Source organism: Lonchura striata, chromosome 3 (assembly GCF_046129695.1).
Source record: "Lonchura striata isolate bLonStr1 chromosome 3, bLonStr1.mat, whole genome shotgun sequence".
NCBI lineage: Eukaryota > Metazoa > Chordata > Aves > Passeriformes > Estrildidae > Lonchura > Lonchura striata.
Window position 1 is genome coordinate 71,351,707 of NC_134605.1, and position 12,669 is coordinate 71,364,375.

Sequence of the window (12,669 nt, forward strand, 5' to 3'; positions counted from 1 at the left end):
ATCTCATTAACTTTGCATTTTGTTTTCTTTAAAACTCAAAAGGACAACAACAATAAAAATCCCTAAGGAGTTCTCCACATGGTATTTCAACAGGAAATAAGGGCAAAGACCCTTCAAATTGAGGGACACTACTTGGGACCAAGAGAAATTGCTGCTGCTGCGGCTACTACTGCCACCAAGGTACCCTAATTGTTCACAGTATACAAATGGCTAACCAGGATGGCATCCTGGCACCACTCAAAAGGGTCTGTTTGGTAACAACTTACACATTCTCCCCTACACAACAGACATCTAAGTTACAGTTACAATCATATTAATTTAACAAAACGTTTTGAGAAACCATCCCAGAAACTACACATTCATTGTCTTTTCTGGAGCTTTAAACCCCTCACCAACAAAGGGTGGTGGCAATGAGAGTCATCTTGAGTCATAAACTGCCCTGCACTGGCATGGGGATGGGAGGGGTTTTGGTACTTTTTGGAGATGAAAAAGGAAGTAATTCAAATTGATGGTACGGGGGATGTCTTAGTATCTTTAGTACCATATGGCAGCTTTAAAATATGAAATATCCTTTGGTTTACAAGTGATGTAACAGTCTTGATCTCAGTTCTTTATGTGGTTTATCAGGTTTGGTTTGTTTCTGAGTGAAATTTGAGAAAATTGAGTTTTCTTGTTTGCTTTCTGAACACGTTTTGAAACGTTCTAGGAATGAGTTCAGGAACATTGGGTACTGTCACTTTTGCTTCACAGTAATGTCTGGTGGGATCTAGAGAATTGTCTGATGGAAAAAATATATTTATAGATATGTATACACACACACACACACACACGCGCATGCATACTAACACATACACACGGAAAGTAAAACATAATGCACCCTGCTCAGATATATTTTGTTTGGAGTGATTTGTCTATCAAACAAACAAAAAAAAAAAAAAAAAAAAAAAACAAAACAAAAAAACAAAACAACAACAAAACAACAAAACATTCACAGTTCCTCAACAGTAGTTAAAATTCCAGGTCAGCTACTGATAATGAATTATTTCCCCTGTACTTGCATGAGGTAGACATCCCAAGAGGGTAAAGAAAACAGAACATTATGAAAAATGCATTAAGTTTTTTTCCTTTTTTGAACAGAAGGCCCCTTTCTGTTTGGTTCTTCAGGTGATGCAGACAACTTACTGGATGACACTTCCTGTGGTGACCTGGCCGAGCGCTCCGAGATCTCCGACCTGCCTTCCTGAGAGTACGATGGAGACGAGAAGCCGTGCGTTCCTCCCCCTTCTCTCAGGAAGGCAGAAGTGGAAGGCTGTGGTTCGGTTTCATGTCTTCCCTGAGAACTAGTGGGCTGCGAGACAGTTTTATGGGGGCAGTTAGCCACCATGTGCATGATGCTCTGACAGTAATGGCACTTCTTTGGCTGCGGAGGTAGACTACATTCTTTAGCGTGGTGGTCGAGGCCACCACAGTTGTAGCATCTAAAACCAAACAGAGACAGAGATGGAGTTAAGGTTTCCGGCGGGCCCGGCCCCACTAGAGGGCACCAGATCTCCAGCCATCGCCGCGCGGTGTCCCCGCTCGCCCCGAGCCGCGTCCCGCCGAGCGGGGATGCTGCGGCCCGGCGCTGCCGGAACCCGGACCGAGGGACGCGGTGCGGGCAGCAGGGACACCCAGCGCGAGGAGGGGCGCGGCGCCCGCCACGAGCCACGACTGGCTCTGTCCCGGGTCCGGCTCTGCCCCGGGTCCGGCTCTGTCCCGGGTCCGGCTCTGCCCCGGGCCCGGCTCTGCCCCGGGTCCGGCTCTGCCCCGGGTCCGGCTCTGTCCCGGGTCCGGCTCTGCCCCGGGTCCGGCTCTGTCCCGGGTCCGGCTCTGCCCCACGGCCCGGCTCTGCCCCGGGCCCGGCTCTGTCCCGGGCCCGGCTCTGTCCCGAGTCCGGCTCTGCCCCCGGGCCCGGCTCTGTCCCGAGTCCGGCTCTGTCCCGGGCCCGGCTCTGTCCCGAGTCCGGCTCTGCCCCCTGGCCCGGCTCTGCCCCGGGTCCGGCTCTGTCCCGGGTCCGGCTCTGTCCCGGGTCCGGCTCTGTCCCGGGTCCGGCTCTGCCCCGGGTCCGGCTCTGTCCCGGGTCCGGCTCTGCCCCACGGCCCGGCTCTGTCCCGGGTCCGCTCTGCCCCGGGCCCGGCTCTGCCCCACGGCCCGGCTCTGTCCCGAGTCCGGCTCTGTCCCGGGTCCGGCTCTGCCCCACGGCCCGGCTCTGCCCCGGGCCCGGCTCTGTCCCGGGCCCGGCTCTGTCCCGGGTCCGGCTCTGCCCCACGGCCCGGCTCTGTCCCGAGTCCGGCTCTGCCCCACGGCCCGGTTCTGCCCCATGGCCCGGCTCTGTCCCTGGCCCGGCTCTGCCCCGGGCCCGGCTCTGCCCCGGGCCCGGCTCTGCCCCACGGCCCGGCTCTGCCCCGGGCCCGGCTCTGTCCCGGGTCCGGCTCTGTCCCTGGCCCGGCTCTGCCCCGGGCCCGGCTCTGTCCCGGGTCCGGCTCTGTCCCTGGCCCGGCTCTGCCCCGGGCCCGGCTCTGTCCCGGGTCCGGCTCTGTCCCGAGTCCGGCTCTGTCCCGGGTCCGGCTCTGTCCCGGGTCCGGCTCTGCCCCACGGCCCGGCTCTGTCCCGAGTCCGGCTCTGTCCCGGGTCCGGCTCTGTCCCGGGTCCGGCTCTGCCCCACGGCCCGGCTCTGCCCCGGGCCCGGCTCTGTCCCGGGTCCGGCTCTGCCCCACGGCCCGGCTCTGTCCCGAGTCCGGCTCTGCCCCACGGCCCGGTTCTGCCCCATGGCCCGGCTCTGCCCCACGGCCCGGTTCTGCCCCATGGCCCGGCTCTGCCCCATGGCCCGGCTCTGCCCAGCGCCGGCTCCTCGGCTCCTCTGGCTCAGCCCAGGCACGGCGGGCAATGGCTCCGGGCCAGTGGGGACGCGTGGTCTGTAGTGGCACTTAGGGGTTCGATTCAAAATAAACTCAGTAAAGGTGTGTGTGTGTGTGTGTGCGTGCCTGTGTGTGTGTGTGTGTGTGCGTGCCTGTGTGTGTGTGTGTGTGTGCGTGCCTGTGTGTGTGTGTGTGTGTGCGTTCCTGTGTGTGTGTGTGTGTGTGCGTTCCTGTGTGTGTGTGTACGTGGGATGCGCTGCCGGGAGCGCGGGGATGCAGAGAGGCCCCTCCAGCCGCACGGACACGGCTTCTCCCACACTCCTCAGAAACGGCTGAAGCCCACAAAACCTCTTCTGTTTAACCTTGTTAGCCAGGGGAGTCCTGAAGAACTCTCCAGCAATTCCTTACTGAATCCTTTGTAACACACACCAGGAACACCAGTTATTGGATTACATTATTCTAACATACGACACAAAGAAATAATTACACGCCTTTGTCATGGTGACCTTATGTGCACCACCGGGTTTTCAACTTTGGCTGCTTTTGTATGGCTTCTGTTTCTTTGTTTTATAAAATTTGCACTGAATGCATAGACATTTCATTTATAAGTCAAACATTACTGGAAAGAACTAAACCTATTTTTTTTTTCTTTTTGCTTTCCCTTAACCAACTAATTAAAAACAATTATTTCACGAATACGTACGTCTGTGAAGATAAAGATTAAAAAAAACCCTGTAACTGTAACTATGAATAAAATATTGCAACGTGCTCCAGATCAAGCCGACATAAAGGTATGTTACATTTTCAGATTCCTGAAAAGTAACAAAGCGCTGCTTGACTATTTCACCTAGTATTTAGTAGTGTCCCTACTAGTTTATACAACATCAAGAAGTTTAATCCAAGCAAAGTTTATGTACAGGCAGAGTTTCATCTACTGAATTTGCTTTAACTTGCAAAGAAATGTTATTGATAAAACCGTATCTTCATTTCCACAGACAAATGAAAAAACAGCGCAAGTTGCTCAGGGCATGCTGCATGCAAACATGTCCTACAAGACTGACCAATAATTTAAAGAAGTTAAATAATGAACAGAACTTCATTATCCTTCCAGAAATCACTGTGATTTATTGTTGTATCTTCCCTAAAAATGAATAAGAAACCAAGCCCCGTACAATGAACTCTGCACTGTTACAACTGCAATAACATATTTTAGGTGAACTGGCTCCATTTTGATGTCACCACTGCACTGAAGTTTGATGTGATTTTTCAGTGGAATTTGAAGACTATGATTACACTACTCTGTCTGCATATACTACAGACTAACCCATGAACAGAGTCTAACAGAGCTTCCCTTGAATCACAAAGAAAATAACATGTACCAGCCCTATTATCACTTAGTATTGATTTCTCTAGCACAAAAAGGGAAATGACACACTAAGTACATTGTAAAATCCAAACATCCTGATCTAAGACCAAAACACAAAGCTTTTTTCTCCTATAGTTAAAAAAAAAAAAATTCAAGTTATTAAACACTATCCCTCTGACTATGTTTGCCAAATCATTGCAGTATTTTCAAATTAGTGACCCCCACTTGACAGTATGTTCAGCATTCAGTCTTCCTAACTGGCATTCAACTGTTTCCACCACAAGCTTTCTAAACATCTTCTGGAAAAAAATAGTAAGGAAATAAGCCTTGCAATTAGAGAAATGAAACAACAGCAGCAACTAAAAATCTTTAAGTGTTTTACTTTTTCCCTTTCCAGTAAATACATCTAAGGATTCACAGATGTGGTACTGGTTGTAGTTTAGGTTATATTAAAGAATAATGTTTATTATTACCTTTTTCATCAGTTTCTATCAGTGTACTTGTTCCTGAGATAAATGCATTATAACACAGTATAGCCTAGGAGTGTGCAGTCATTTTGGAAACTGTGTTTTTTATCTTAAATCAGAACATGGAATTTTATGGCTGTGAATGAATCAGCACATTTCTCCCTTACCACATCTATTTAGAACAGTTAAAAAAAAAAAAAAGAAAAAGTCTGAAAATAGGGTAAAGGGCCTCCATAGCGGGATAGGCAGTAGCCATGGACAAATCAATTTAATCAGTCACTATGGTATGCTCCGTGTTATCCAATTCAGTGGACCATTTCACCTCACCAATTGGCAAAGAACCTGCTGTCAGGGCCCCTGCTTCCACTCAAGCAGCCCCTCTCACCCTTTGCATATATACTCAATCAATATATTCTATTTGCAAAATATTGTAATTCCTTGCATTTATTTAAATTTTCATTCAAATGTCATTGTAAAAGAAAAAAAAACCCTCTTATCAGAAGCAGTTGTGATTAAACTCCAATTTGGTTTTTTGGGGATGTTTTTCATTACCAGTCAATTCAAGCATCTGCGTAAAGTGTCACATTAGAGTATATATGTGCCAGTCGGGGTGTGCCTGGACTTACAGAGGAGGGTGATATTTATTCAGTTCTTTTAGCTATTAATTCATTCCTTGTCAAACACTCTTACCAGGAGAACAGATCACACCTTCCTCTGAAACACCTTCCCTTTCCAAGGGATTTATCCCAAAATGGAAGTGGCCAGCCACCTCGGAGCTCACAAATGACAGCATGGCATCATCCCCAGGCATTAAGGTATGGCATTAACTCTTTCCTGCTGGATGCTTCAGCCCCTTGCTCCTCTCTGCTGCGTGTACTTCTGCTACAACATCACGAAAGCTGAGAGCACGATGTGCACATGGGAGCTCACACATTCACTCTCCACCTACATACATATACAGAACAATACACAAGCTGACTCCTGCAGTGAAAACTGACCAATTCTCATTCAATTCTGCTCTCAGGAACTCTAGATTAGTGCAACCATTGCAAGTATCTCTTCTCTTCCGAAGCACCACGGAAACAATGTATGTTACCTTAAATAAAAGTTTATATGTAAATTCTACTGTGAGATAATAAAACACAAAAAGCCTTTAAATGTGCAATTATAACAGAATCAGCATTTACAAAGGACAAAATTAAGAAGATTTGTTAAAATAGGATTGTCTTTCTCACAGTAGGCTTCTATAATTTGCTAGCTAGCTTCAGGCTCAAAAATATAAAGAGATGGCAATTAGCCTAATGGGAAATCCTTTCTTCTCTATAGCACTGACAGGAAGGTGAATCAGGGTGATTTTTTTAATATAAAAAAGATGAATATCTTAACAGAGGAACACCTTGAGGAACTTGTCTAGCATTATGTTTCAATACTCTCAAAAAAATGTAACAATAATACCTACTAATGAAGAAAGAAGAGAGCATATAGCAAGGTTAAGAAAACCTCCAAAATTCTCCTTCACTATGGATTTGTGATTGCATAAAACAATACATATTAAAGGAAACATGAATGAAGAAGAATACATGAATCTGTATGAAAAAGCATACAGATTCCAACATAAAATATGCTGTATTAATTGCTGATGACTGAAAATGATTAGAAGTACTCAATTTCACAATCAAATAATACCATCTAGTCTTTAGTCTTTTTTCCTTGTTCCAGCAAACAGATACTCCTACTCAGGAAGCACACCCTAGCCCTAAACTTTTAAAACAATAATACCCTTGCCTTGCAAATATGTTTCCCACAGTAACAACTCAGATGGGTTTAACAGTACTAGTTAGAGTAAACACAACTGCCTGCTTATTTGAGTTATTTTATAACATAATTTAGATGATAATCCAATATATATGGCAAGTAGAGAAAAATGTTTGTAACCCCAGACTGTTATCTGTTGAGAGAAAAAAACTGTAAAATTACCCTAGGGACTGACTTGGGGGAGGGGGAGCAGGGAGTAAGGGGTTAACATCTAACAGGGATAGGAAAGGGAGGGAAGGGGGTACAGAGGAAGACTAAAATAAGGGGGAAGTCAGAGGAAGACTAAAATAATTCACCAGGATATACCCCACACCAATTCCTCTTTTGTTATTCCTTTCTGAATGCTATTAGACTACAAAAAAATTATTCTTGGCTAACAATACTCTATCTTGCAACATTAATGAAAAATGGAATTCTGGCAGTGTGTGCATGTGAGATGCTGTTACAATACACTGAATGGAACTGTGCAGTTAAAGCACAAAGGAAATGTTTAAAATTGTACCTAAATGTGCTGTCCTTTTCAGCCATTACTTTCACAACATAACTAAAGAAAGGCAAGATGGAACAGGCAGCAGATCATTTAAATTATTCTATTTAGTAAATGGCTGTAAAGGGATGTTAAACTATCCATGATCTAACAGAAAAATGGGTCTGAGACATAACTAACATTTCCACTGTTTAAGGCTTCAGTGACTTGTCTTGAAAATAATGCCATGAAATACTGCAAAGGGATGCTTCTCACTACCTGAATGTGACACTTGAAAAAGCTCAGGGTGCTTGCTCAGGCACCACCTTAGACAAATGAGAAACTTCCAACACCTCAGCAGGTGTTGTAGGATTCTCAGAAAGGATCTTCTGGACTATCGAGGACCTGTTAATTTCAAGTTGTCTTTGTTGCAGCTTGAAAAGCCAGGTTGAATGGGGCTCTGAACAACCTGGTCTAGTGGAAGGTGCCCCTGCCCATGGCAGGGGAGGTTGGAACTACATGGTCTTTAAGGTTCCTTTCAACTCAAAGCATTTTGGTGAGCTAAGGAGACAGACATAAAGATGAGTGGAATGTACTCTCTGCTCGTGCCCTCTGACAGGGAAATAGACGGGATGTTTCTGCTCACACATGCATTGATGGGGTTTACACCATTCTGGTTATCAACCTTTAATTCTTAAGCTGTAGCTAAATGCAGGAGAGAACACAGCTAACTTTGAAAACTCTCTTAACAGGTATTAGAATTAAAAGTAGTGCATACTGAAATAATAAGTAAGGTCAAGTGAAATTATCTTGTTAAATAAACTAGAGAAAGGAGTATTTACCACCTTCATCAGAGCATTTATGGCTTGTCCATCAAGCAGGCTGACAATGAGGCAGAAAACCTCATTGGCACCCACATTTACTAATCAATGGGAAAAAAAAATCAGTTTAATTTTAAAACTGTAAGTATTTTTAATCAAGAATGTTGTAAAATAGCATATTATCAATGCAGAAAATGGCACACTGGTGCCATATTTAGGTTTGGGTTGGTCATGGGAGTATTTGCTACCCTGAACTTTTCGTTCATGCAAAACACTATGCAGAGGCGACATGCTGGGAAAGTTAATTGCAGGCTGGCATTCTTCAGTGAAATTCAGTTAGGAAATTTCCTGTGCTTTACTAGCTTTTTGAGATATTTAACAGAAATATAATTTTTAAAAAAAGATAACCTTTTGAAGAAAAAATGATGAAATACAATAAAAATGCTTATCCATCTATTCATCCTGTGAATCCTACAACTCATGATAATGTACCAGAGATCCAAGACTTTCAATTTTGTGAGAGAAACAAGGTCCCTCCATTTTTTTAAGCTTGCCTTCTTTCCTTCTTTCATTTTACAGATAGGCCCAACACACTGACACAAACCCACACTGTCTGCGAAGCTTCCAATAACACAGGGTAGAATATTGATGATGTTTACTCTTGTTACAAATAAATAAATAAAAATGCTCTGCTGTAAACTCATCAGATCGACTAGTTTTCTGTGGTTAGTTCTAAATCAATCTATTTTCCCCAGTGTATCACAGAAGTAATATCAATAGGTTACGGTCTTTTGTTGCTCGGGTTTCCCCTCCCCCTTCCCCCCAACAAAGAAGCTGACAAACAACGTGAGGCATTTGCCTGATAAATCAGGCCTGTCAGAATACAATTCATCTTAAGTTCATGAGGAAATAAAATTGTTTAAAATCTGCTAATACAATTTTACTGAAGGTGATGGGGGTTTGTTTTGGTTTTTTTACAACCAAGAACAACAATGAAACAGAAAGGTGGTCCAAAAAGCACAAAATGCAGCTTTTTCTCCACAAAAATGGAAAGGACTACAGAGAAAGCAGATCTTAAAAAATAACTTCAACAACATTGTTTCCATTCTTCTTTTACATAAAACCTTATCTCTACCATCCACTTAGCTGCCTTTACAGGCATGGAGGAAAATTATTTTTCACACAATCACATAAAAATCCTTAGGAAATGCATCTTTGTGGAGGAATTACTTGGACGCATTTTCATTTATTACAACAAAGGGTTTTCTTTATATTAAGAGCTAAAAAGTCCTGAAATAACAATTTACAAGGTGAAGTTTTGTTTCTAACTAACATGAAAGATGGTTTTGCTCCTATAGTATCAATATAGCATGGAAAGAATGTGTATATTTTAATGGCTTTAACCCATTCAGATAAAGCAGATACAAAATCAGATATGGTTTAAGGAAGTTATGTTTTAAACAGACATATATAACACATTTCAAACATGAAAGTATTTCAAGTAAGTCTACTACAGTTAATTGTTTTGCACTGTGAAACCACACACACAAATACTCTCAACCACAAATTTCCCTTGTAAGCATTAATTTCTCTGGGAATAATAAAAGAACAGAGTTTTTCAACAAGAACAGCTCTGTATGCAGTAATTTTTTTAAAAGTACGTATTTTCCACAGTTGCTGCTGGTGGAAAGGCTGTCTGGGCTCTGCTCTGGGCAATGCTGCTGCAATGTGCACCCATGTCTGCAGCGCTCTGCCAGAGCCAGCTGGGGCGCGGCGCTGGGCGGGCGCGGGGGTGGCCAGAGCTGAGCAGAGCTCGGCTGCCTGTGTCTGAAAGCACTGCTCCGTGCCCCTGTTTACAGAAGCCTAGCCCAGTAACACTAGAAGCTTTTCACGGAGGTGGCTTGAGCCTCCTGGCCATGTGGATAAGGATGCACGCTGCATAAAACCGGCTCAAGTCTTTTCTGGGTCAGTGAGGTGCTGGTCATGAGCTAAGAGGCATGCCTGACCTTATCTGCCTCTCAGCAGAGCTGGTTCCAGGGTTTCCACATCCACTGATCAGTTAATCCACAGATGAGATAAAAAGGCAGTAGGGAATCAGTTGTAAAAAACTGCCTTTTCTATTTTGTTCCTTATTTCATCACTAATATTAGCGGCAAATACAACAAATAGGGCAAGTACAAGTGACGCCAACTCACAACAGCAGGAAACAGCAAATGGCATCCTGGCAGTAGGCTGGAGCACTGAAGCAAGCCATGGTAGAGAAAGAGGAGGAAGAAGGTTGTTCTGGAAGTTCATAACCTATATGAACTATATAATACCAGTTATGAGTGGTGGGACTTTAGATACCTCATATAAATCAGTTTCACAGACAGAGTTTCAGAAATATCTGGTGACAGAAGTATGGACTGACTTAGGTGCTAGCCTTGAAATGAATTCTCCTGTTACATACACTGAATTAGATGACTTACATGAATACAGGCTTCACGAGTGTTAAGGATTGCAGGATTTAACCAGCAGCTCATGTTTTTATTTCACTCTTCAGAAGCAAAAGGATGGTTACTGTCTCCATGACACACTCTCTATAAGGAGACCACGCCAGCTATCTCTATAGGGGTTCTTTCCAGAGCTAATGGCACTGATAAAGTCATGTCACATGAATCACATGTGGAACAAAAGGGCATCAAACATGGTGCTTGGTTTTGCTTGAAATAGCATCTGTAAATTCACACATTCAATACCCACAAGAACAATTAAAAAATTCAGACGCTCTATAGCCACACTTTAACAGTAAGGAAAATCCACATCACTCTGATTGCACTGACTGAGAAAGGAAGCAGCAGCCACCTTATTCACTTTTCTGAACTTGCACCTTAAGATGTCTAAAATGGACTAGCTTCATATATTGACATTATTACTAAATGGATGGGCTGAGCATTTTCTGTAATGCATTTTTAAGAGGCTTTCAGTATCTCGAAAAAAAAAAGATTTTGTAACTTTCACATTAAAATGCGCAAGCAACAGTAAAGCGTGAAAAGAGGATTTTGGCTGCAACAGGATTAAGCCTTATATGTTAAAGCTTCTAATTCCCACCTGAGGCAGGTATTCTGGTCTCACACTGCCTGATCTCTGAGCATTAAAACAGAAATAATGCCATTTTCTACTATTCTGCCGTATTTCACAACCAGGTTTCTCCTCATTGTTAATTCTCACTATTAATTGTGTACATAAGAATAAAAAGCACATTTATGCATATAAAAATTATTGTTAATTGAGAACTTCATGTTTCCTTTTTCCTTGTTTGGCCTCAGGATGGTAAATCTCGTGCACATGTTTAATACTGATTTCTCTGAATTTTGTTAATTCTGTGTACAGTTAAAAATAACAAAACATAAACAGTTTCCCTATACGTGGTAAACTAGATCACTTTATCCTCTTGGTTGGGATTATGTAGATTAAGTGATATCACTGCCGTAAAATTATAGCAATGAAGTTAATAAAAGTTTTCCTAAATATTGCTAGTTCCCAGAAACAGAGCATCTTAATGGTCTCAGTTCTGATCACAGTCACAAGGGTGTAGATCCAGAGCAATTTTGATGACTTCACTGATCGTATTTTTTGATATCTTTAATAATGTAACACAGAAAATTCCCCACTGTGGATTCTGAAAAGTTGCACTGCAGTAGCCAAGGCTGGTTGCAGAGGTCAGGCAGATACAAGCTGTGAGGCCACAGAGCAATGTAGGCTGAAGTTCCTTCGTTCCACCTGTAAATCTGTGTTTGCTGGTTGATGTAACATTTGAAAGCAGAACACAACATAAATCACAAAGAAAACCAAAGAACTGTGGCAAGAGTAGAAGAGTGATATGTCTTCTGCCCATTTTTGCTCAGCCTTTCAGCCTAAGAAAGAATGAATTATCTCAAAAATAAGGATATTTATAGGATATAGGATATTTATATTTATGTTTGAAAAGCAAAGCACAATTCAGATAAGAGCAGCCCAGTTGTGATCATGGCAGGGGAAGAATAGATTACAAGGTGGACATTGAGTAAAGCTGCCACAGGGAAACACAGTGGATATGCTCACTGAACACAGCACAACAAACTTCCTGTAGTTTTGATCAGAAATTCACACCCAAGCCACAGTTTCAACTACGTAAGCCCTGAATTTACAATTTTGAAAGCAGTCACAAACCAGAGGAACAATTAACACCAGCATCATGTCTGTGATTTAACAATTCATTTATATCTGAAACAGCCCTCCAGTTATCCACTAGCACTCACTGTGCAGGGCAGGAACACTGTCCATTAAGAGTGGAAGTGCACAGAGGCAGAAAGGGCAACATGTTTTAATGCAAGCCCACAAGTTGCTAGTGATACATGAAGACCACTGGTTGGGGTGGGAAAAGGCATGTGTGTCTCTGCAGTCACTCAGTGAAGTGTGCAAAGGCCACAGGAAGGAAAATCCTGACTTCCAGTAAAATAGAGGATTACTCAGTTATGCTGGTAGCCTGTCTGCTCTCCTCAGATCCCAGACTCTGGGGCACGTTAGAAGACACAGAAAGGTGACTGTGACATATTGCAGGGGCTAGGAATGGAATATATAACATGTCAAATCCATAGGACTTCATTAGCCCTGACTGAAACTTGAGTTTTTTCCTGCTTTAATGATTATTTACCATACTGCTACAAGGTTATGGAGACAATACTTACTATTCATTGAGCTGTTAATTATTCTAGTGACAGACCTACTGCAGGAAAAATTGAGAGTATCCTTCTGCCACAAGACCTTAAAATATCACAGCTAGGGCAGCAGGTTTGAACTCACAGCTGGACAGCAA

At 43.3% G+C, this 12,669-nt stretch overlaps 1 protein-coding gene across 1 annotated transcript in view; it reads right to left on the reverse strand.

Annotated features, from left to right (window-relative positions):
• Positions 1-418: 418 nt before the first annotated feature.
• The window catches only part of LIN28B (lin-28 RNA binding posttranscriptional regulator B), a gene marked incomplete at its 5' end in the record, with an annotated part of 78,856 nt that continues 66,605 nt past the window's right edge, over positions 419-12,669 (reverse strand). The window contains one exon of the mRNA XM_021553804.3: positions 419-1,478. Coding sequence (XP_021409479.2) covers positions 1,112-1,478 — 367 coding nt within the window. The remainder of the gene's footprint in view (positions 1,479-12,669) is intronic.